This window comes from Cimex lectularius, unplaced genomic scaffold (assembly GCF_000648675.2).
Source record: "Cimex lectularius strain Harlan isolate CLEC.00 unplaced genomic scaffold, Clec_2.1 scaffold166, whole genome shotgun sequence".
Classification (NCBI taxonomy): Eukaryota; Metazoa; Arthropoda; class Insecta; order Hemiptera; family Cimicidae; genus Cimex; species Cimex lectularius.
Genome location: NW_019392766.1, coordinates 458,434 through 485,628, shown reverse-complemented (window position 1 = coordinate 485,628; position 27,195 = coordinate 458,434). Strand labels below are relative to the sequence as shown.

At 36.8% G+C, this 27,195-nt stretch overlaps 1 protein-coding gene across 1 annotated transcript in view; it reads right to left on the bottom strand.

The window, feature by feature from the left end:
- LOC106661548 (homeotic protein proboscipedia) overlaps positions 1 to 26,837 on the bottom strand; it is a 108,991-nt gene extending 82,154 nt beyond the window's left edge. Inside the window, exons 1-2 of the mRNA XM_014385036.2 lie at positions 26,696 to 26,837; positions 24,505 to 25,016 (exon numbers count right to left, since the gene is read on the bottom strand). Of these exons, the coding sequence (XP_014240522.1) occupies positions 24,505 to 24,898 (394 nt within the window). The 5' untranslated portion in view covers positions 24,899 to 25,016; positions 26,696 to 26,837. The remainder of the gene's footprint in view (positions 1 to 24,504; positions 25,017 to 26,695) is intronic.
- Positions 26,838 to 27,195: the final 358 nt, after the last annotated feature.

Genomic DNA, 27,195 nt, shown 5'->3' with positions numbered 1-27,195 from the left:
ACATCAGTTACAATAGATTTTCTCTGACTGCCTGATCATCATGTAAACACGGTTTTTTGATGCCCTTCCAACCTGCAGACACATGAAAGTCTCCGTCATCGGCACCCTGTGAGAAAATCGTGGTGACAATCCGTGAATCCGGACGCAATGCGAGTTCGTGAAGAAGGATCGGAGACGAGTCCTGCCAGACTCTAATAGAACCGTAATGAAATTGAAATAAGTAATTGACAGGAGAGCCGTTAAGACCCGGGGGGCGAGGGGTCTATTGATAAATGATGTTCAGCCACTTCAATCCAAAGGCCTCTCGGAAGACGGTGAAAAAGGAAGACGTGTCCTGTCAAAGAGACACTGGAAGCGGCCTCTTTCATCTCCTGGTCTTGGCCCAATCTCCAATAATGACAGACCATTAAACACTGGTTGACGTTTAATTTCAACAATCCTGCTCCCACCCTTCATCAATTTACTATTATCCAATCAAAAAATGCTAATTTAATTATTATACCGCCCTCGAATCTTTTCCTTTGTTCCGCCAATCTCAACACGAAATTAGCCGCGTGTACTCATTTCTACTTTGAATCGATAATCAATGAAGGTATTTTCCTTTCAATGTAGCCGCTAGAATGCGATCATTATTTGTGTAGGGTGCTTTAAACTTGTGCAAGCTACATATCAGTACGAGAATCTAAACAATCACTGTTGTACTTAAGGCATGACTTCGTAGAAAGATAAATCAATAAATAAACCAACTAGTACGTAGATAAATAAACCTATAGATAGATAAATAGAGAGTCAAATATAGGGTTAGACAAATAGATATATGAAATAGATAGAATCAAATACGTAGAGAGGATATATATGTAGATAGATATATTGTAAAATTAAAAAGCCAAATAGATAGACAGATAGATAAATAAGTAGATAGAGATAGATAGATAGAGAGAGAGATAAACAGGTTGATATAGATAGAATTTGAATTTGTTTACAAAGTTACAATTTGAAGGTTGTTTAACGCCTGGTTGTTTTCAAAATAGAAAAAGGTTTATAGTAAAATCCTTTTTTCTGTCACACATACATTAAACTGGCAACAAAGATAGATAGATAGAGATAGGTAGAAATAGATAGAAAGATAGTGATAGGTAGAGATAGGTAGAGAGAGATAGATAGAGAGAGGAAGGTAGAAATAGATAGATAAATAGAGATAGGTAGAAATAGATATAAAGATAGACAGATAGAGAGAGAGAGAGAGAGAGGGAGAGAGAGAAAGATAAAAGAGAGAGAGATAAACAGGTAGATAGAGATAGAGATAGATAGATAGATAGAAAGATAGATAGATAGATAGATAGATAGATAGAGAGAGAGAGAGAGAGATAGAGATAGATAGAGAGAGAGAGAGAGAGAGAGAGAGAGAGAGAGAGAGAAAATGAGAACTTAAGAATGGAATGATAAACGTTGGGGCAGATCGATCGATAGATTAAATATTTTGAGTAGTTTTACGCTAAAAATATTGATGTGTAATCAAAGTGACAGTTAGGGTGACCAGTTGAATTTAGAAATACATACATAAAACCAGAAATTTAGAGAAAAAATGGGAAGAACAATACAGACGCTTATATGTGATAAAAAAATAAAGAAAAAGTGAAGAAAGCGAGAGTGAGAGAAAGAAAGAAAGAAAGAAAGAGAGAGAGAGAGAGAGAGAGAGAGAGAGAGAGAGAAAGAGTTGGATAGATAATTAGATAAATAAATTAGTTAACTATATGGTCATATTATGGAGGAATAGACTAACAAACCGACAGACAGACATACAGACACACAAACACACACGATTTGTTTGTTCTGGTTTTATATTTATGCGTTACAAAAATATATTAGTAGAAGATAGATTTATACATCTATCAAGGTAATTGAATATAAAAATTTAGCTCTCTCTCTCTCTCTCTCTCTCTCTCTCTCTCTCTCTCTCTCTTTCTTTCTCTCACTCTCGCTCTACATATAATATATATTTATTTATTTATTTATCAATCTACCTATCTTTTTTCCTTTCGTTCTCTTGCTATCTTTCCCATTTTCTTTCTTTTTTTCTTTTTCTCTTACTGAACACAGAATATAACTGAAACTTTCCTTAAATTGACGATTTTACCGATGAAACAAATCTGAAGAAAGTACTTCAGAAAATTACCTTCAACGTTCAAAACCTTTTTCTTTCTCCCTCTTCTCATTTCCTTTTTCTCCATTCATATCTTATCTGTAGGCGTTAACTCGGTCGTTGATGCCCATTTGGAAGGTTTTAACGACGCCACGGCTCATACGGTCGAAATTCATAATTACCAATAAGCCAATGGATTGGTGGTAATTAAAAATAGGATTGGTTTGTAGAATAACAAAAAAGGTTGAACATTTGTCCGGGCTCATTTTTCAGTACGGGATGTAATTTGTCAGAGGTATTTACATCCTAGCACTCTTCGTAACAGTCTCGCTCTCTTTCGAAAGTCGCCGGACATTTCGAACTCGCTTTCACAAGGTTTAGGGTTTTTTCTTTATAAATTCATCTGTCGACCGAGATGAACATTTAAGCACAAATTTTGCTATATATCAAAGCTATATTGGTTTATTTACGCGATACTTTGCATTAGCAATATTAAAATCGCTCTACTTGAAAAATTAGATTTCTGACTAAAATTAAAAAAAAAAGATTGGATGTAAGGTACAATGATCATGAACGTTGTACTTTGATCTTGATATTATTTGATTCAGATTGATTACATCAAACCACTAACAATTACTAATAAAGATATACACTCAAACACAAATAAGAACAATACAACACACGTACTTTTGTCGTTATATTAATAACAACTTATTTCGATGTAAATCAAATTAAACAAAATCAGAAATTCATGAGTTTTAATACAAATTAATGAATTATGATGGTTTGAAATAAAATTCTCAAAACACCGGAAAATATTTAGATAGATTAAATGTATCTAACAATTTATTATCTTTTTTGCTGTTACGCGTTTTATCCCCCTCTGGTCTTGCGGAAAGCCTTAAATTTCTATGATATCAAGAAAACAAGCGACTGGATTTTGTCTTGTAAACAGAATTCAACAAGAGAGATTTGGAGCAGTTCAACGCTTGTTGGAGGCGACGAACGACGTCTAACCCGTCTCTTTTATTATGTTTTATAAACATGATATATAAGGAGAACGTGTTGGCCAATTCATCGTGTTAATCCCTACATCGTCCAAGATGGCGACAACTTGAGATATATGCGGTTGAGCCTGAAGATGTGCCTAGGAGCGAATGGGACCACACCTTGAAAATGAACTTTCTCAATATACCGTAGTGAAGTCAAACAGCGGCTTGATAATCAGGGCATGGATTCAAGATTCAACCCCTACTATGGGTAAAAAGACTTTGAAAAGGCTGTAGCTCACACATATAGCAAAGCGTTGTCCACGTCTTCTTCACAAACAGACCAAGTCATCTGATTGTCGCAAATTAAACCTGCACTCATCTGTCAAATGAACACTCCCCCCCCCATTGTTCACGTCTCCAAGGGCTATACTGATTTGCGAATAATCGCCTGTGTACTAGATGACTCTCCAGTAGTAGAAACTACTAACCTGTACGTCTACAGATTAGGCTATACTTGCCAAGCCTGATGACCACTGTTTTTAGGATCACTCTTACAAAACGGCCGTTTGGAGTTGATACATATCAGGATACCGTTGGATGACGGTTTCATAGTGCGGTAAGCGCAATAAAACAATCATTTTTGGTCATCGATCATCGGTCGTTTTAAGCCGTTCTAAATCACTTTAGACCATCGGGGATGGTAGAACGTGGCACACCTACCATTGGGTATGAAGTCACGCTACGCATTTTCCCAGGAGATCTTCTGGTCTTAAAACCATGCTTTTAAGAAAAAAATATTTATTATAGCTTTACTCAAATTTATTGTTTCATCAAAGAAAACTTGCTCGACAAGTTGGTTCGAGAAAGGATGAAATTGAATGGATTTTCTTTATTTTTAATCTAAAGAGTGAAAAAATTAGTAACATTCTATAAAAGATTAATCCATTTACGTTTTAGTGGTCAATTGACCAAGTTATTTCTTTCAATTAATTATTCTTTTTATGTAAGGTCTTGGTTAAGAAAAAAGTCAGTGTCACGTGCGGGATTCGAACCCACGACCTTCGGCTAAATACGCCGCTACTCGACTATTTGAGCAACCTGACTTCGAACCTCTCGGACACCAACTCTCCATCTTAAACTAAAACCGTTCGAACCTCTTTTTGTCGTTTTCAAATGTCGTGTAATCAGGTTTCAATTCACAGCAACTTATAAAGTGATCACAGGAGTGAATTTTTTGAAAATAGCCGAAGGTCGTGGGTTCGAATCCCTGTCATAACACTGACTTTTTTTATCTCAACCAGGTCCTTAAATAAAAAGAATAATTAATTGAAAAAAAATCTACAAAAGGTAGACAAAATACTTTTTAGTTATGTGTTTACGTTTTAAGTCAACTATTAATCTTTAGTGGTTATTATGGAAAATAAAAATATAAATGAAAGTGTTTAGTATATTTGTTATTGGTAATATTGTATTTTCCGATAAAAGATTGAAGTATGCTTTAAATAAAACCAAACCAAAATAGTTGACAAACTCAGTAAAAAGTGAAACATAATGTAAATATAATTATTATGCTGTGTACATAACCGTTACAAGTAACGCTGTTTTTAACTGGTTAAGTTGTCAGTAGTTTCCTGTCATTTTTCTTTTACAAACTAAAGAGATTTTATGTCTTAATAATAATACAATCATATTTTTATTTTTATTATTTTATTATTAACCGATTAACAGGGAAATAAATCAATTTGTATTACCAAGAAAAAAGGACGAAAGAAACATTTTAGCCTAATACAGCGACATGAATAATTGCGTTAGCAGGAAGTCGTAGAAAACCATCTAAAATCCATAGAAAGACAGAAAATACACTTGTTTTTAATCTAAAATTTTCTAGCATTGTATAAATTCTTGTTTTAATCTAAGATTTTCTAGCATCATATAAATTGATTTTTTTTCATATCCTACATGTATTTGTAAAATTTAACCTTGTTTATAAATCCCAGGCTCTGAAGATGATCTCAATAAAGATCGAAACGTTGGCACGATAAAGAAAATGTATTTCTAAAACCTATGTCACACAAGACCGCATCTCACGATCTCCGAATAATTATAAAATACACCTTTTGTATAAACAAAAATTGATTATATTTACAGACAGTTATGTGCAAAGTAAAACCGTTTTGTTCATTTTATTGAAATATTGCCAAAATTTGCCCAGCAAATCAAATCGTTATATAAACTAAGTTGAAAAATTTTGTTGGTTGGTTTATTGTTGTTGTTATAAATTTTTTTTTTCAGAATGTTTTCTTATACGTTTGGATGGACAGTATATCCCGAGACAGAAGGGAGAAAACCGGAAGGAGCAGGACGAACTCATCAATCGGTCAATATTTCATCTGGTCTCGGTTTTTTTCCCTATCAGCCTCCCTTCGGCCCTGTTTCAATCGAACCCTCTCGCTCGCTTCTCCTGGGCGGAGTCGTGAGACTAATGGCAGGGCCGAACTTATTAACCGGTGGCACCTGGTTTCGTCAGCAGACAGGCAACTATCTACAAACTATCCGCCTGTAAACTCGCGTCGGAGAGTTGCACCGGGGTCGGACATAGTTTCAAGCCGTCGGTAATTTCCCGTTCCGAGAAGGGTTAATCTCGTGTTTCCCCCTTGCATTTCGCAATTCCACTCCATGGGAAAAAAAACTGAAAAAGTTTCCACAAATCGTAGAAATTTGTCCCCGTCACCGGTCCACCATTGTTCGTAAGGGTTCATTAAACAGTCGACTACAATCAAATTAACCACCCCCGAGATTAGGCGCAATAAATTTCCCAGGAGAGTTGCCTTCGGCTGTAACCTGTTGGACGGGGTTTAACACCCTCTTTCATGGGAATAGCATAAATATTCCGGACACGTCCGAATCCCATAATATCGCTATGCAAACAGCCGCAATTGAACCAACAGTCCTTTAGAAGGGCGTTTTTACCACACTGTAAAAGCCACAAGTTGTATACCGTAAAAATTTATTCCCGCCTTTAAAGACACAAATAATTTATTAACTGCCTAATATACAAATAACAACTACCATTAATATAGACAAATACCTATAAATTGACAAAAAATAACTATATTTTAACGCTTTTATAGCATATCACTTATAGTGATAAAATAAGAGACAGAAATAAATAAAGAGTCCACTTTTAAAATGATAAACTTGTTTTATTAGCAGTTTTTGAAAGTGTGCTATACTATCACTCATCACTCTCTCTCTCTCTCTCTCTCACACTCACTCATTCATTTCTTTGTTCCCCTCCATCCTTCAGTTTCTCTTCCTCCTTCTCGAGATGGAGTTTCACTGTTCTATCTGTTACCGACCTTTTCGTTAACTATATATCTTTCTGCCTATATTTCTGTCATTGTATGCTCACATAGATCGGTGAATACCTGCCTCACTCTCGCGACTCTCTCACTTTCATCCATTTATTCGCACTCATCGCTCTCGTCTCTTAAATTTGTATCTAACTATTTATTTAAATTTCAAACTGTCTTTGTCACGTTTTATCCCTTTTATCTCACTCTGGAAGTCCTCTCTACTTTTCCCTCCCTTTCTAGTTCCGTCTTACGAAGAACGATTTGATATACATAATAATAAGTGTCCTATATCTCTGTTTCTGTCTGTCTCTCTGTATGTCTGTCTCTCTCTCCTCTGTCTCTCTCTCTCTTCCTCTCTCTCTCTCTCTCTCTCTCTCTCTCTCTCTCTCTCTCTCACACACACACACACACACACACTTTTTCTTTCAACTATCTTATTTCCAGGAAATCTGATTTGCGTGGAAAATAAAAAGTTATATCTTCTTCTTTTTATCTATCAATATGTTCAATCAAAGTCTTTCGCTCCTTGTGTTTTCCCTCACTCACTCTTACTCTATCTCTCTCATTTTCTCTCTCTCCCTCTCTCTCTGTCTGTCTGTCTCTCCCTCTCTCCCTCTCTCTCTCTCTCTCTTTCTCTCACTGTTCTATCTGTTACCGACCTTTTCCTTAACTATAACATCTGCCTACATTCGTCTCTCCTTACACATGCTTTAAAAAATTCCTGGCGGGGCTTGTTAATTGGTACTGTTCACGTGAAGCCAGATCAGGTGATTTGATTGAATAATCAATGTATTTATACCCTCTCTTCTTCTATCTCTCTTGCTCACTCATTCTCATTCATTACTCTCTGCCTCTTTCTCCTTTAGTCTCTCTTCTTCCTTCTCAAGATGAAGTCTCACTGTTTTATCTGTTACCGACCTTTTTCTTAACTATATATGTTTCTTCCTATATTTCTGTCAATGTATGCTTACATATGTCAGTGAGTACCTACCGCTATCTCGCGACACTCGCACTCTCATTCATTCATATGCACTCATCACTCTTGACTGTTAGATTTATATCCAATTATTTACCTTTCAAATAGTCTTTGTTCACGTTTTCTTTCTTTTATCTCACTCTGGAAGTACTGTCTACTTTTCCCTCCCCTTCTAGTATCTATCTTACGAAGTATTCTCTGTTTCTATTTCTGTCTGTCTGCTTGTCTCTTCCTCTCTCACTTTTTCGACTTTCTTATTTCCAGGAAATCTGATTTTGCGTGGAAAATAAAAAGTTATAATATATCTACTTTTTATCTATCAATATTGCTCTTTCGTTCCCTGTAATTCTCTCACACTCACTCTTACTCACTTTCTCTCATTTTCTCTTTGCCTCATACTCTTTCTTCTCCTACTCATTCTCTCTGATTCTTTCACTCACTCGCCCTAAAATCTCTGCATTCTCTTTTTCACATGTGCCCTCACCCATTCTAGCCTTTTCGTCTTTCTCACTCTATCTGAAGTCGTACTGATCAAACAGAGTAAATTGTTGTAAAAATTAATAAAGAAATGTACAAGAAAGTGCTGATGATACATCATTAAAATAGAAAAAATACAGTAATATTCTGTGCCATTCGCGGAACGAGAAGAGTAACCACATTGTAACCATTAGGCAAAATAAATTCCCAGCAGTGCAAATTATTAATGAGCACGCATGGAAAAACCGCAGACGAGGTAAAATTACGGTAATAAATATTTCCAAAATATCTTTACACGGATGCAAATTAATTAAGTGGATGGTTTAAAAATTAATCCTGCGGTGTGGAACTTGGTGTAGAATGGAGGTAAAGGGTGTTGTTGTTGAAGGATTAATTGTAACAACCCCTAAAGTACTCCCCCTCGCCGTTATCAATTCACCGCCCCAGCCAGATGCTGACTGCTAATTCACGGGATCCCCTGGGAACTCTTCGCGTTTCGCGATGCCATTGTCGTCAATCGAAATCGGATACTGATATATAAAACTATTCCTGTAGGTTATTTTTAAGATTATGATGCATATGTCAATATATGCAGTCATTTGTTATTTTAAGCCCTAAAACAAAAAGAATATGTCTAATGCAAGAAGAATTTGTTTTTAAATTACCTTATTCTTTTCAGGTTTTTTGTTATTCAAATTGTTTAAACACTATATTTGATTATTATTTATGAATGAAGAACCAAATATGACAATGGATTTTTCCAACTTTCCCTCATGACTTATTTTAACATTGTATTTGATGAGCCAGTAAATCCGTTTCGGTATAACTCAGTGTGCAAGAGAAGTTTGCGATTTGCTTCAACCCCGGTAGAACTGTGGGATCGTTTTCTGATTATCCCGGCGGAACTAATCGCGGTATTCTCCGGACAATCTCGGACAAACGACCGGCCATTTGAGGAGTTTTCCCACCTATAGCCGTCGGGCAAACTTTCTCCCGACCCTCCTGCAAGGGCCACATTGGGACTGGCTGTCCGAGTTCCCTCGTAAAACAATGATGAGGAACCGACGGCGATAGATACCCTGATCGTTACACCCTGATCACCGGTAATCATGTAAAAAGTCCCATCCATCCTTGGGAATTCGCCTGCCTAAAACAGGCTCAAAGCAACTGGACACATTAGTCGAGATAACATCTTCCCAATAAAACAAAAGTAACTTTCACGCTGAGAAATTTAGGGAAAGACTATAAAACAATACCAATGGAAGGTATTAAGGCGTAAAACAAAATTACTTAAAGTCACCAGCAAACAGAATTCATGTTAAAACTAGTGTTTAAAAAGAACTAAATGTGGGTCTGAATGTGCATGTCTGTGTGCATGTGCGTGCGTGTTGAAAGAGACAGAGAAAAAGAGAGAGAGAGAGATAGAAAGAGAGAGAGAGAAGGTATCTACCCCTCACTCTTTATCACTTTGCGTGAAGAAATAAAACATTATCAATCAATTAATTCGCTCTTCTCTCTCTCTCTCTCTCTCTCTCTATATATATATATATATATATATATATATATATATATATCCGCCCTCTCTCACTATCTATCCATATATCTAAATAGATATATAAGTCTCTGTTTGTATCTCGTGAATATAAGACCTAATTCGGCACGTCTAAATAACGCGCTATCAATCAATCAATCAATCTCTACTTCTCCATCTCTCTATCGTTATCTATCTATCTCTATTTCTACCTTTCTGTCTGCCGCTGTAGCCCAGAGGGCGTGGCAACCTCTCTTAAGCACAAGCTGTACTCGTGTCGGCATGGGCGGCGGATGCCTTATCAGAGGGACGAGGGTTAGGGTACCAGATCCTGTCTGCATAGACGGGGACGGTGCCGACTCGTTCGGCTTTTGAACGGCTGTCTCATCTCCTTCATCCACCCAGGGGTTCATAGCCCTCTTAATGTAGAACTACGGCGACGATGGATCTACAGTATGAACAAGGCGGGATGCGCCTGAAAAGGTGAACCTCGTGTCCTCGTTCACTTCCCTTCCTCAATCCGGGTTCTTTCTTGCTTCCTTGCGACAGACTGGACGGACATTGCAGATGTTGGCGAAATGACAATATGACAGACCAACGAAGTAAGAATACGCAGGCCAAAATGATGCGTAAAGGTAGGTAATGGTTCAGCAGTCACTCGAGATGACTGGTCGGGACGATGCCGACTCGTTTGACGCTTGAACAGCCGTCTCATCTCCTTCATCCACCCAGGGGAGTCATAGCCCACTTAATGAGGGGAACTACGGCGACGATGGGTGTACAGTATGGACAAGGCGGGAGGCGCCTGAAAAGGTGAACTTCCCTTCCTCAATGTGGGTTCTTTCTCGCTTCCTTGCGACCTCTCCCAACACTTGGTTTCAAGGGGGTTTCCAGGTGCAAAATAATGGTGCAGCCTTGAAGGCGTGGCAACCTCTCTAAAGCACAAGCCGTATTCGTGTCGGCCTCCGGGTCCGGGGTGGTCCGACCCCTCGGAATGGGCAAGCGGGGGCGAGGTTGTCTTGGCCCTTCGGGGCTGATCTGCCTCTACACCAATGCTGCAGCAGTCACACATTCTGTCGTATGTGGAGCTTCGTCAGCTCTTATCTTGAGAATCAAAACGTCCGATAGGGCCGAATAGGCTAGGTGGGGAAGTTAAAGATCCTCATTATCCTTTTTAGGACGACTTAGTATACGGGAAAGACTGTCTCTGACTTTCAATTGTCCCTCATATATCATTATAAGTATGTAATAAAAATGGAAAGTTTATCCTTCTATATCCTTTTTGGAATTTTCTAAACATGGAGGGACAGTTTGTGGGCTGAATGGGTGAGAATTACAAAATGAACCAAACATGGATCTTTTTTCAGGACATAAGTATACATATATTACTAATTCACATGCATATCAACAGGGGTGATGTGCGAACCGGCCATGTTGTATGTAAGGTTAGTACCGCATGAAATTTTTGATGTCCTTCCTGATATTACCAGCAATCGTTTGCATAATTTATTCTCATTTCTTCGTAAATAAATTCTCCCGTCGAGCCTAAAACAGCCTTAAATTTCGAATAATGAAACGGAGGGGTTATTATATCGATTTGACCGTCTCGAAACCGGTCATCGTTACGTATTAAACGAATTAATAGAGAGCCGTGGGTTTTCGCCCTGCCCGCTTCGGTAATTGTTCCGGTAATGTTTACACTGGAGGGTCATTAAATATTTGGCTGATCGGCTGCCAGTAATTGCATAGGAGATACCTCTTGTTCCCAGCATGGAGCATTTAATTCTTTACAACGATGAGTAAGAAGAAGACGAGAGAGAATAACAAATGAAGAGGGTTTTCGTTTAAATATACACAGATGCTTGACAATTACACGGGTAGACTTTTAAATAAAACGCGATCTTGTAGGGTAAACCAGAATTTGGTTATATTTCATGATATTTCAAAGTTGCGTATAACAAAATATCTTAAAATTGATAAACGATTGTTTTTTCATAACAACAGAAATACTAGAATAGATGAATAATTCAAAAAAGATTAGCGTGTCTAGACGTACCTTAAAAATTCTTCCTGTACTGATTAATTACCACAGAACAACCTTAATGAATAATTTATTTGCTAGAATACACAAAGAATTCGAACATGTGTTAAGAAATTTTTCATTGTATCTCTTTAAATTACAATTACGTTTGTTGAACACATTTTTTATTTTTGTTTAAGTAGATGTTATAATTTTCTAATGGTCCTACGTGAAGATTTATTATTGTTTCGAATGACAGAACCTACATTAAACGATGTTTTTATGTTAGGTTAAAATATAACTTGTACCAACTGTTTTAGGAGGATTATATTAATAGTCTTATTGTGGAAATATATTAGAATTAGACTGGATGTCTATACAAACCTAAAAGGAGATGTCTAGACTGGTAGTTAAATTCAAAATATAGCATGTTTTGACGCCGTGATACGTGGATTTTTACTTTCTTTTATGTTCTTCGCCGTTATAATTTGTAGATAAGCTTATGTAAAGCTTTTCATCCGGATTTTGACACTTCATGCTCGCACGAGCTAATTCAGGAGGCTAATACGAGACGGCAGTGATAATAGCAGCCTGAATCGAAGGGTGCGGGTCCGGAAGATTAAGTGCCTGCGAAGCTGAGGGGGTGGCGGATTGATGCAAATGGGAGAGCTGACTAGGTTAAATATATGGCTTGTAAGTCTGAGCCTCCCTTCTCACCGACTTTATATCAATATACACCCACTTAGGGACTGCTTAAGGGAGATTTATCAAGGTGAGGAGGAACGGAGGACGAGGGGTGACAAGGATGCTTCCCTCGGGAGCTGGACTGGGTCAAACGGAGGTCGTCGATTCGATCAGACCGATTCCGACCTTTTTGTTTAATCTTGTCAAAATTATTATAAATTAATAGTTTCTTCTTATAAACATATTTTCAATGATTATTATGGATATTATCACGAGTTGATAATTTCGTTACAATTGATGGTGCGGTAGGTAAATTTGCACTAAATGAAGTGTGGAGCAATGCTAGGGTCAATACATGCCAGTTAGATTTTCGATTTGATACAACAATATTAGAAAGATGGCAATACGTTTGAAAATTTATATTCTAATTAAGTGCTTAGTACACTAGACTACAGTACAGCATGTCAGGGTAAAACATATATAAACCTGATCATTTATATGGAGGAAAGGAATGGACCATTTCTGGAACTCTCAAAATTTAAGAGGATTAGTTTATTGGTTTAGGGTTATGTTAGGAGGTCACAAGGCCACTGTCATCTTAGGCGGCGTGGAGGATAGTTGCGTTGGGACATTAAAGTGAGGCTTGTACTAGTGGACTGGTATGGAAAGGCAGCACGGAGTGCAAGTTGTGTACTGGTATGTCTAGGTCTTTATGAATGGTTAGGGATGGTTAGGGTTAGTTTAGGGGTGGTTTTTATTAGTGTCGTTGATTGGAACGATTGAATTGTTGGGACGTTGGATGGCTTGACTGGACCCAACAGCTCTACTCCTTAAGTTCAAATTGATCTAATTAGTGTTTTGTATATTATGAATTTGTTGTGTGCACGTACTGCGGATTTATGTCCGAGTAGACGTCTGAGTAATCCGTATCTTCGGTTGAATTCTTTCCTTTTTTTGTTTAATGTGTAGGTTCCATGGAAGTTTGCTATCCAAGAACCAAAGATAGCGGATTTGGTTGGATGGAGGAATTACTTTACTGTTTGTACGTTTATGAGCCATCAAGAATACCATTTAATAGTAGTCTAGGTGTTCTTCGATTGCTTTTGCTGCAAGAATGGTGTCAGAGATGAAAGATAGTGTTTTGGGTGTTAGGATGTATAGGAATGTCAGCCGTGTAAACTATTACAAGAGGTCCTAGAATGCTCCCTTGGTGGGCTTCACGTCTGAAAACTCAGTGCCAATTATCATCTTAAACCAGTGATCCGAGAGGAAAGAATTCATGATTTAGGAGTAGGGCAGGATACTTTTTAATTTGAAAGGAAGGCCGGCGTGCCAAACTCTGCGAAATACCTTTGACATCGAAAAAACAGCTGACCAATAATGCTTGTTTTCTAGGGCAAAAAAATAATGCCACCACTTTAATTTGCAAGTGAAGAGTGAATTTAATTTCTCAAAGGAGAATTTAATGTTATAAACCTGTGTAATCAATTTTACTTCATGGTGAAACGTCAGATTGGACTGACTATAAAGATTAAATCTGATTCCTGTACCATCGCTGTTTTTCAAGAACCAAACGAGGATCTTTGAAGCACTGTCTGCTAACTTATATTTTCTATTCATGTAGCCTTTAATACCTTTTGATTCATGCAGCTTACTGCGACATAAAACTTAAATATAAAAAATATGAAATATAATAATGTTTGGCTTGAATTAGGAATCGATAAGGGTAGTTACTGCCCAGATTTCTCCTCTTGTAACCTAGACGACAAATATTTTCGAATTTTTTCACCATAATCGGGTGAATAGGGGCGACTTGTTCCGTATCGACAGAATTATGGTATTCTCGAGGGTTCGATAGAGTAGGAAGTCTTTCCCTCATATTTTAAGTAAGTGGTGCAGAGGAAGGGTCGCACGTGTTTGGGGGAGGACAGAATAAGATATAAACAAATATGACGCTGAAGGGCGACGATAGGCCGTGACCCACAACTCAGCCCTTCCTCACGATTTCACCGTAGTAAAAAAACTCTTTGCCGGCCGTAAAAATTTTACTGCCCTCCGCCCGGACGGAATAAAAAGAAAAATATCATTCCTAGAGCCGTTGGGGAAGATTGAAACGCTGACGAATGAAATAATCTATCCGAACTTTATCTTCAGAAATATTTGGGCTATTACGTTGTCGAGGAAGGGGTTAAAGGGACTAGAGGGAGGTCAAGGTGGTAACAAGGACCCACCTTCGCCTGATACACGGCCTGGGGTGCCGGACTGAATTATGGCCCTGCGGTCACGGACCCTCTTTACCACCCTCTTTATTGTGTCACTTGCCGAGGGGTCAGAAACACTAATTCACCCCCGCAGTCTTCCTTCAATTAGGTCTCGTAATCACGGTTCCATTCATCCCTGATTCCTAATGGGTGGGCTGAAATTCAATAGAAGTTTTCAATATTCACAGGTTATTTAAAAATATGTACACCCTAAATTATTGTAAAAGGTCAACAAAAAAATAAGAGAAAAAGGAATGTTAATTAAACAAAAAATTGAACTATAATGCGTGCAACGGCTAAGGTTCATCGATTTTCTTGAAAAATGTTTTTTCCGTTAGGTTTTTTTATGGTTAGGTCAAAGAATATTAAAGTTTTGAAGGGTCCTTCCAATGGGCAAACAAATATATTTTAAGCACTTTTTTAAAACACAAAATATTGTTCGTACCATAAAGTATACATAAACCTAAACCTAATCTAAAAATATTAAGAAGAATTAAATCTAATGAGGATTGTAGACTGCTTCAACCTGACTTAAATCCACTTCAACTATCGTCCATTGAAAACAATTAAATACTCAATTCAGTGACTTAATCTTTTTATGTAAGGTTTTGGTAGAAATGAAAAAGCTAGTGTCACGAGCGGGATTCGAACCCATGACTTTCGGCTCAATACGACACTGCTCTAACCACTTGAGCAATCGTGATTTCACTGAAGGTCGTGGATCGAATCCCGCTCGTGGCACTAACTTTTTCATTTCAACCAAAACCTTACATAAAAAGATTAAGTCATTGAAAGAAGTAATTTGATCAATAGACCACTAAATATAATGGAGTAATACTAAATGTTGAAAAATGCTATAAAATTAGATCTGTCTCTTATATCACTTATAATTTTAACATAAACAGGTCCTTTTTATCCTCAAAAACCATCATCAATGATCATAGAGTAATCTTTAATTATAAATTATATTTTAATACACACATTGATAAAATAAAATTCACTAGTTTAAAATCGCTAAGATTTATCTCACGATATCCAAAAGATTTAAAGATAAATTCCGTGACATTATATCCTCTATGGTGAAATCTTTACTTGAATATTGTTCTCCAGCCTGGAATCCGTACACTGCTCATGCAAATTATAAACTTCAGAGATTTTTTTAGACAACCATACGCTGGGAATAAACCTTTCCGATTGTAACCATTTTCAATCACAGTTAAACCTAATCCCACTTCGACATACCAACTCTTTTCAAAATGATTCATACATTGACTGTCCTCAATTTTTAAGAAATACTCTCCACTACCCCTTATCACCTTAGGACCTTCTATGTTCCACGATACAAACTGACGATGGCAAAAACTGAACGCTAGACTGTATAATGTATCCCCCCCATCCCTTACAATTAATTAATTCCTCTATTAATATTTTTCTGAACCAACTTCACAATTTGCTAAACAACTCTTGACAATCTAGGCATAAAAATTCATTGTATTTACAACAAAAAGAAGGAAGAGATTTTAGATAACAGAGACAAAATACAGACCTCCCTACGTACCGATCCTATCAAATAAATAAAATCAGAATATCATATATACCTAAATAACCTACAGAAATATAATTTTATAACCCCGAAAAAAGCAAAATTAACCTCTCAGGGTGGCATCCTCCAGAACTTACGGCCTAATCTTCATAAAAACAATCACCCCCTTAGAAACATTATTTCCAAGATTGGCTCCTCCATAGAAAAACATAACTAATTTTTAAACAAATCCCTTAACTATTTAAATTGCGATAACCCATATGACATAACAAAACGTTTTGAATTGATAAAGAAAACTTAAAACTATTAACATAAATGATTTACATGTTTTGGTTTGTTTTGACAAACGTCTCGAAATATTCTCTTAAATTTATCACATGAAATTATAAAAAACAATTGGTCTAAAATTGAAAATTATACCCCAATAAAAAGCAAACCCATGTTCCTAGAATGCCTCAAGACGTGTATAAATACAAAATTTATAAACAATTGGATGGTTTCCAATGGGTGGATTTTTATCAATTGATCTCTGTTTATAGCGGTAAATCACACTATTACTAAAGCAAAAACAGGCAGTAATATACAACCTATAATACTATACAAATACATAGATGATATTTTTTGAATAATAGACCAAGAAGAAGTAGAAAACTTCCTAACCTTCCTAAATTTAGGAAACAAAATCATTAAATTCACAATAGAAATAGAAGGAATTTTTTTCTGGATATAACGATAATTCAACAAAACTTATTTATTTAGAAATCGTGAGATGCGATTTGGTGTGATGTAAGTTTCAGAATCACCACACATTCAACAAAACTATAAACTTAAATTTTGCTGGTTTACCAAAACTACTACTAAGTATTTTCGGGCAAATTATTAAATTACAATTCAAATGACCGTTAACATTTGAGAATTAATATAATCAATAAGTTAATCCTCTAATGAAAATTTTAGCCCCTATTAAAACAAAAACTTCTGAGCATCAGTAAGATGACTGCATACCCTCTTACAACGTTTAAAAAAATATAAAATATAAAAAATAAAGTATAAAAAATTAAAATAATAAAATACATTACATAATCCCTCTACAATAGACCCAACAAAAATTCACCACTTTATAACAATATAAAAATTAAGAACAAAAATTGCAATACCTCTCTCACATACATCCCAGCCTTAACAGAAACAATAACAAGAGCACTTTGGAAGTATGATATAGGTGACATCCAACAAAGTTTTAAGACAAAAGATAAAATTTCTAAGTCTATCCTCCCCTAAGGGATAAATTGGATCAGAAATAAAAAAACAAGGTTATCTATAATATTAAATGATATCCTGGTTCGGAGTCTGATGAACAAATTATGTATATTTTCGAAGACGACAATGCGTGTTGCAACATGAAAAAAATTGGGTTTAGTTCAGTATATAGTAGAATTTTAAGTGATGATCATACATGATGACTTAATTGATTTTTAGTAAAATTTATGCATATAATTATTTATTTTATTGTATTTATATTCTTATTTATTATTTATTTGTATTGTAATTTATGTTATGCAAAAAGATAGTTAAACTAGTATGTTAATAGAGGTTTACAGCTAACTAGTCATTGTTGTTTTTATTTACAAGTTTTTTAATGTCTGCGATATTTGTATAAATCGGTCTAGTCATTTCATAGTTGTAAAGATGAAGAAGAAAGTAAAATAGGTTATCAGTGTTAACATGGAGTAAAAGAATTTAATTTTATATACTTCTGACCAAAAATCAGGTAGTACAAAATGTATGTTTTGTTCTTATATATATTTGACGTTAAATTGTCCAAAACTAAAAGTGTATAGCATATCCTTTTGGAGAGCCCTGAAGAAGGTACAATAAAGTGCCGAAAGCTAGGCGAAGATTTAAAATTAAAAATATCTTTCTTTGACCTCATCCCTGATAACAAATAAGAGAATATTTTCTACATAAATTGCTCGATAAATCTACAAAACACACCACAGGTACATCACCCTGCAATTCCCGAGAAATGATTTCAATAGGAAAAATTGAAATACTCTCTCTGGGAGAACCAAAGGACAAACACTGAAGATGGCGAAATGCCGAAACATATCTGACAGACCACTACAAATTCTAGACATGTGTAAACACAAGAGAAAACGCTCAGATTTGTAAACAGTGAGTGTCCGAAGGAAAAAGCGCGTATGGCTGACCAAAAAAAAGCCACATATTTCTCTAGGCCATTATTGTTTGAGGACCCCTTTATTATGAAATATATTTTTAAACTTGCAGGAACATTTAGTTTAAAATTATTTAGTTTAGAAACACTTTCGTAGAATAAAAGTAAGACATTTTGTTGATTCCGTTTTGTTTAGCAGTGTAGGATGAAATCTTTTATCACTCTAATTATGAAAACAGTGGAATATCAAGAAGGGTAAAGGGGCAAGGAATTGGTTAAGGGTGGAGGAAGGCCTCTGGTTTTACCGCAAAATTCGCAGTTAAACCTAATCTGATTAGTGAAAAGAGTGAGTCACTTTTCGTTGGCAGGGGTAAGGGGAATGAGGAAGAGAAAAAATCTTCCCTTAATTAAGTAAGCGGGCGAGGTTTAAAAGAGGAGCAAATTGCCTTTTGGGGATGTATAGGTGGTCGTAAATATACGGCCTCCCTTGAACCCCGGCACTTAGGTTCTAATCCCGAAGCAGTTTAAGGCCTCCTGGAGGAAGGGGTCGGTTTCGCCAGGGAGTGAGGAAGAAGCCGGCCGGATTTACAGCTACTTGTAAACCTTAAAACGGGGGAAGGCTTATCGGTGTTTACGATGCGGCTTCCCTCGAAATCATCGCATCCAGGTGGTATTTATTCGATTTTAAATAGTGGAACAGTATACAGCGGGAAAGAGGTCAGGTCGTGACGGTCCGCCGGGCCAGCTGCCGTTAATGACGGTCCTAGATGTCTGAGGAGCGTCATTCCGTACATATAAACAGGTGACAGTCGGATTTTGCTGATTCCTCCGGATGTCTGTACAAACAAACCTGAAATCTCGTTCCAAATTACACATAAAGGAACGAAACAACTTGCGTTGACGACATCCATAGCTGACCGAAGGTTCCCTTCAACGAACAGTGTAAACGTAATTTACAAACGTAGACAAATGAACAAAACTTTCACTGACAAAATGAGACAGTACTTCTACCTATCCGAATTTACAAAATTGCTAGAAAGGGTCAACCAAACGCTCCATTTCAGGAGATGACATTTTCAGTCGAATTCAGGCTGCAATCTAAAATCCTCCATTAGATACATCATACTCTGTAACCAACCTAACTCTCTCGTGTCCAAAGATCCAATCCAGTGCACAAAATTTAATAACTCTCTAAGCAGACATACACTTAGTTTGTTTTTTGGCCCGGGGTCATTGGATTATAGCCATTGTCTCCTTTTCTTCCCTGACGACATGGCATTCTCTTAGGTCAGGTACTATTTTATTTTGATATTAAGGTTTATATAGTTCCGTTGGAGTCTTAAAATGAAACATCAAGGATTTTTCTTAGAATTATGGATTGGGCAGATGGGTGCGGCGGACTTTGGAATGGCAGAACCTAACACCTCCAGTCCGTTAGTCCAAATCAGTTCTGTAAATACTGACAGTTATAGCGCTTAAAGAAAATTTGCCTCTAATAATGAGCATTAAACACGTCAGTTTACTTTTGAAAATTATCTGAGGTGGGATGAATATATCAATTCATCTTTTGGAACTATGATTATTTGGAGATGGTGAGATGCGGTCTGGTGTTACGTAGGTTTTAGAAAAACATTTTCTTTATCGTACCAATGTTTGGATCTTTATCTAGAACATCTTCAGGGCTCAAAGTGTTTCTTCGTAGATGTGTCATTCTTGTGTGTCGTGATGAGAATGCCCTTGGGAAAACAAACACTTTGAGCCCTGAAGATGATCTCAATAAAGATCGAAACGTTGGCACGATAAAGAAAATATTTTTCTAAAACCTACGTCACACCAGCCCGATCTCACGATCTCCAAATAATCTTTAAGGTCACTAAACACTACACACTTTTGGAACTATGCTTTCTACAAAGAGACAAAAGTTGAAAACATGTATTTCATTTTTTAAAGGTCAATTATCACCATTGCTAAATTAACGTGTGATCCCTAAAAATCTGATTTTTCGTTTATAAATGGTTTAAAAAATTAACCATTTCGATTTTGAAATTTCTATTAAAAATAATGAAAGAAAAACAAAACCGACAGTTTGGTACATAATTGAATATAAGACAAAATGTTTTAAAATTCCCATTAAATGTTTAATAGGTCCACTCTATTTGAGAATGAAAGCCAAAAATTGGACATTTTCAATATTTAATTTAATTTTATGAAGTTTTTTTGTTTTTTTCTTATGTCCAATTTTGTACGAAAGAGTTGTTATTGTTTACTTTGTATCACATTCGTTGTTTTCTACAAGTTTCAAAATCTCAAAGACTAATTTTTTGAGCCGTTTATAACCGAACCGTTTTAACAGATTAACTTAACAGATTAATTTTACATTGGTCATATGTGATAACTGACCATTGAGAAAGTAAGTATGTGTGTTTATAACTGCGCCATATGTCCTTACTTGTGGAACAAAAAATCTTTCTTAAACTTTAGAGAAGAACTTTTGAAACTTATAAAAGTTTACCTTCTAGGTAGTTTTGCTTGCTACGGTCACAGTAAAACAACCGATGAATCTTATACGGTCCTCATTGCACTTTCCACTAGTGTAATTAAATTAATTGTAGAATTAACATTTTGTTAGATTAAAGTTGTGAAAATTTGAAAGCTCAAAAATGAATTCGCTTTATACACTGGCCATAAAAGTTTTAAGTTACAGACCTGTGCTAGGACTCATTTTTTAGAAAATTTTAAGCTGAACAAGACGTGTTTTTTAAATGTTTTCCTAGCGTCAGCCATTCGTCGGTAAATTCAAAAATTCTGGAACATATCAATTTTTGCACATTTTACAAAAACTTCAAATTGAGTTGTGGAGCCAGGAAATCGTCATGGAGTGACACCCTTTAGAAATCTCTACGGGTTCAGGGAAAACACTGATCAAATTTCTCCCCCGATTTTCAAGAATGCATAAATTTTGAACCATCATGTTTTCGCAAATTTTACACTTTAGTACTTCAGTACCGAGGACTTTTTCAGAAAAGTGATCAGTGAAGAGACAATTCTTACTTTAGCATTTTGCCTTGCAAAGTTTTGAAACAAATAGACATAAATAGATTTATGTAAAATCGGGAGAAAGGGTGATTGGTTTTTTTTTTTCCAAGAGCACGTAAAAAACCACGTTTATTGCCCAAAAATCGCAAATAACTCGACAAAGGTTGGTTGCTACATGGGGCAAAGTGGAAGTGACCAATTGAAAGCTTATTAAAATTTCCCATCGAATGCTAAAGAGCGTCGCTCCAGGACGAATTCCTGGTCCACAGCTAAAGTTGAAGTTTTCTTAAAAAGTGCAAAGAATCGGTGTTCCTGAATTTTTGAATTTACTGATGAATGACTGAAGCTAGAAAAACATTTCCTAAAAAATGAGACCTAGCGCAGGCCTGTGACTTAAAACGCTGAGAAAATGTGCCTTTCCATATTTGGCTATTTTTTTGTGCAAAAACAAGGTGGTCGGTTTATTTTGATGGGCAATATACAATCTGGTAATGTATACAATACTCGAAACGCCGATCAAAATCACGGCCGAACCGCTCTACGGATTTTTGGTCCTGATGGCTTAAACGAAAGCCCAGACCGCAAATTTATTCGGAAAATTACCAAAAGTATAAATTATTAATCGTGAGGAGAAAAAATAAATACTTAAAATATGATGGGTTGGAGTATGGTGGGGGCCGGCGCCAGAATTCAAACTTGATTAGTCGCGTCTCTTCGCAGTTGTATTATATTTCTTTATTGTTTTACTGTTTTTTATAGTACTTTTACTAAAAACACTGTAACTGTAAGTGCACTGTACTGTAACTGTCATAATGGCATTATTTTACTCGCAGAATCACAAATCAGCTGGGAGTTAAAGGAACTATTCCTTAAGTGTCCAAATTTTATGAACAATATACGGAATTACAACAGCGCAAAGGTATTTACCTCTTTTTCTGGCACAAGGAATTCCAGGAGTTCGAGCTTACTGTTTTAAAATGCATTGAGAGATTCACTTATTCATATCTGATTATTGCGTCATACACTCAATTATATTTTATACACTCCTCCAAAGCTGTGGATGTGCGATCATGACCCCCAGAATAAAAAATAAATAAAATAAAATAAACCGCGCATTTTTGACAGCCCTTGGCGGCATTTTGACTGAAAACCCTTACGTTGAGACATACAGGACTGTAACGGAAACAATGCAAGACTGCCAGGTCATGGACACATCGTCAAAGCGGTCCAAAATTAATTTTTATTTTTGGTGATGTTCTACCCACTGACTATCCCTGAGGTTAGTACTCTAAAATGTAAAATGTAAAATAACTGCATGAGAAACCAAAACGTCCTTCCTGTTCGTAATGCGTTTTTCCACTTCATAAATCATACCGTTCCCTGATTCTGACCACAGAATGGGGTATTGTCCCAACTAGCCACTAGTCTCTAACATAATTGAGAATCAGCCTTTAGACAAGAGGAATTTTATTTCATTTTGAGAAATAAGATAATCTCCTGTATTATTGACGTCTGTTCAACGAACACCCTGTATATTCATTAATAACTACTCATTTTCTCTGGGTGGAGTGTCAAGAAACCCGTTATCAATCTCAATATCAATCAAGATTTATGATTTCTTCCCATTTCTGTTGGGCCATATACTACTATACAGTATATGTAGTTTCTACTGAAAGGAAGCAAATACCAAATAATTTTCTAATAAATTGGTGGTGGTACAACAATGTCGTGAAAGAAACAATACCACCATAGAAAAAGAATGAACTTCATTAATTAATTAGGATTGAATTTACCCAATATTGTATTGCATGTATAAAACAAAGGCACACTATTTCTACCAAATCAATATTTATGGTTTATTCATTTTCTTCATAATTGCAATAATTCAGACCTGTGGTGGTTTTGAATTTCTGTTATTAATGAGAATAGTGCATCAACTTGTAAAATTGCTTCAGAATTGTAGGTCGATTTTTTCCCGAGGTGTCCAGCGTTCGCTGTAATAAACTGAAATGGACCAATTTGGAAGATCGGGAAAGAAAGATCCGAGGCGTGTCTTGATGCGATTTTAATAACAACTGCCCTTATTTCTTTGGGTCTGTTTTCCCCCCACCGAAAAACCCAGGTCGGGGCGATTCTTTTATTTCCACGCTAAGGCGGACTTTTGACAAATGAGCTTGCCGAACCGGTGCAGGTACGGGGGCTGAAATTGCGCAAAAACCGGCTAAAAGTCCAGACGGGAAGTTCACTGACACTCGGCCGGCATCCAGGTAAACAGAGACTAGTGGGCATAAGGCATAAGTCACACCTGAAGTCCCTTATTTTAAATGGCACTGATGTATTGCCAAAAGTGCCTTTTCTTTTTCCCCTGTACCGAAATTATCAGGGGTTTCCTTTCACCCTCTTTTGAAGATTTACGCCCTGGTCTGTGGTCATATTGTTTAAACAGTTAAACGCGCTTAAATTTATAGCAGTGCTACCGTCTGTCTTATGGACGTTTTATGATGGTATTTCATAAAAATAACACGTATAAGACAACCTAGACTAATAAAATCCCAACAAAACCGCCTAACGCCCAACATAACCTATGAAGAAACTTCACATTTGAACCATTTGATTATGGTCTATAATGTTCAACAAGTAAATTCTAGAATATTAAAAAAAAATATTAAGTAATTCCTGTCATAAAAAAGTGTTAAAAATCATGTGTCACAACATTCTCAAATAAAATTTCACAGGTTATGCTCCGATTCGACCCAAAAACCGCTAGTGATTCATAAAAACGCCCTAACCTCTCGGCACCACATTATTAATGCCATAGCGACACGACACGGCAAGATTATTTATTAATAAAACTATTAATGATTAGCTTGTTGGAGGAGGCGTCAAGCTGATATGAAAGTTTAATGATAGTGCACTAAACCATAAAAAATTTGGCAACTCTCAAGTTGCATGAACGTCAACCTAGAAAGGATTTGATTAATTTTCGACCGTTGTGATGCCATAATGGTCCGCCTATTCTAGCTCTTTGAAAATTCCGTCCATTGAGAAAAAAATAATTAATTTTATTAGGATATCAAACTAGCAGACTAATAATATCAGGCATAATCATAAATAATCCTTAATTATTCCAGGAATTAAGGAATAAAAAATAAGCTAAAATACCAGACGACAGACATTTGTGGGTATAAAATTTGACAATTGGCAGACCAGGATCACCAAATTGCACCTAAGTTTGTGTGTACAGAGTATCTTTATATAACTTTTTAAGAAAAAAAAAAGAGTTGATGCTTTTTAGTAAAAATCACTCACCTTGCTGGTTGCTTTTCCGTGCTGTCTTCTTCTCCTTCATCCACGGATATTCTTGGACGGGTTGCTGCTGGTCGATCGGCTGCTGCGGGTAAGTCGGCTGGGGCGCTCCGGGACTGGGCGACATCTCGGCCATGTGGTGGGGCAGGATGAACTCGGCCATGGAGGGTTGGGAGGATATGAAACCCGATTCTGGTATCATGTCCATGCCGGAGGCGGCGGAAACGGCCGTCATCCAAAAGCCCTGGGAGCCGGGGGCGGCCGCGGCCGGCGGTCCGCCAGAGGGGGCGGTCATCTCTTCCATTCGCCCTTTCATCAAGTATTCTTCCTCGTCGGCTTCCTCGTCCTCCTCCTCCGGCTCCACCACTTGCTTCCCTCTCATTCCGGCCTCGCACATCAGTTCCTCCAGCCTGCTTGACTTGTTTTTCCCACTTGTATCACAATCTTATTGACTCGCCACTCCCGAAAGAATAACTGGCATCGCTTATTTTTCAGCCCCCTCCTCACCAGTTCATCTAAAACATAAATTTGAAAGTCTTCACTAAACCATAATAATTAATAAAAGTTGAAATTTAGAAAATAACTTATTTCAATAAATTATTCTTTTTATGTAAGGACTTGGTTAAGATGAAAAAGTTATTGTCACGAGCGAGATTCGAACCCACATCCTTCGGCTTTCATCTCAACCAAGACGTTACATAAAATGTTAAATTAATTGAAATAAGTAATTTGGTCATTATACCACTAAACATAAATGGATTAGAAAATAACATTGATAAAAATTAATTAAGGCTTTTTAGTTCAGATAAAAAGTCAATGGCACAAGCTGGATTCGAACCCACGATCTTCGGCTTGATACGCCGCTGCTCTACCACTATCGAGCTATCGTGACCTCGATCCACTCGGACTGGTAACTTCCCATCTCAACGCCACCTTTTGAATTTTGCCTCCTTTTTGCCATTTTTAAAATGTCGTGTAATCGAATTGTATTCTCGACGACAAATGAAATGGCCACGGAGAGCTTTAGTGAAGTATACTTCATTTTAAATCATTAAATTCACTAATTTCGTGGTCGGCTTGACCAATGTATATATTACAATTAATTAAGGCTTTTAGTTGAGATAAAAAAGTAAATGGCACGAGCGGGATTCGAATCCACGATCTTCGGCTAAATACGCCGCTCCTCTACCACTTGAGCTATCGTGACTTCGATCCACTCGGACACCAAGTTCCCATCTCAACCCAACCTTTCAAATTTTCCCTCCTTTTTGCCGTTTTTCAAATGTCGTGAAATCAGGATTTGATTCTCGGCGACATATGAAGTGGCCACGGGGAGCTGTTAGTGAAGTTACACATCGTTTTACTTATTAAATCCTTCATGTTTCGTGGTCTATTGACCAAATTCCTTTTTTCAATTAATTAATCTTTTTATTTAAGGTTTTGGTTGAAATGAAAAAGCTAGTGTCACGAGCGGGATTCGAACCCACGACCTTCGGCTAAATGGTGCTTCCCCTGCTCTTCCACTTGAACTATCGTGACTTCGATCCAGTCGGACAGCCACTAACAGCTTCCCGTAGGCGCTTCATACGTCTGAGCGTCGGGGATTGAAGGCTTTTTGTGATAACTGTGATAAGCTAGCTTGTGTGACTAGGACAGAGGACAAAAAGCGGAAAACAGACGATAGTGACTTTTGATAGTGTTTTGATTCTTGGGCAAGCTGAGGCCCAACTGGGGCTGTAGTGCCAACCGTTAAGTCTATACTCTAATAATTTAAAAGATGTCAGATACAAGACAACCGAAAAAGAATATGACTGTTTAGACTGAAAGAAAGATCGAAGTTGAGGTAGATGGATGTCAAGGAGGAGGGTCTTAGCAAGTATAGAGAGGAAAAGCAGAAAATAGAAACTGTGGCTTTTGAATCTTGAGGAGGCTCAGGTTCAGCTGGGGCTGAAGATCCAACCAATTGATTTGTTTTGGTTCTTTTTGGTCCACCTCTATTTTGATTTGTTTGAAGTGGTTTTGCATTTCACCATCGTCGATGCTGGGGGTTGTGGGGCTCCAAGTGAGAACTGGTCGGTGCACTTTCTCGAGTGGTTGCCTTATTTATATGTCACAGACCCATCACTGAATATGACGTTAAGTCAAAAATATTCTGGCAAATGAAACCAGCTAAAGAAAAGCTGTCCGAAATTACCAAAGTAAAGGTCCTTTTCCACAAAAAACTCAAAAAATTTTAATTATTAAGTTTTGAACATTTCGTAGATGTTCAAACAAATAAAACCAAAACGTGCAGTGAACTACTTGAAATTTTGACTAGTCTCCGAGTTGTTAACGAAGTTTTGTTTGTACATGTGGTATTAACCACATGATTGATACTTGATTAAATTTTGTCGCAATACAACTCGTTTTGTAAAAACAATAATAGATTTGTTAAGTTGTTTATTTAGAATAGAAATGTTCAAGTTTTTAGTCTTCTGCACTTTCGTGTTTACGGTTACGACTGAAGGAACCAAACAGGTTATTCAGACGTACGCAGAAACAATATCGTTTCCTTACTACGTCACCATATTTTATGGGTATAGTCCTCAATGCAGTGCCGTTCTTATCAGCATGTTTAAAATAGTCACTCTCGCAAGATGTTTTCAGTACACGTTCAGTTCGAATTTCACTGCAAGAAAAGATCTCGATTTGTCG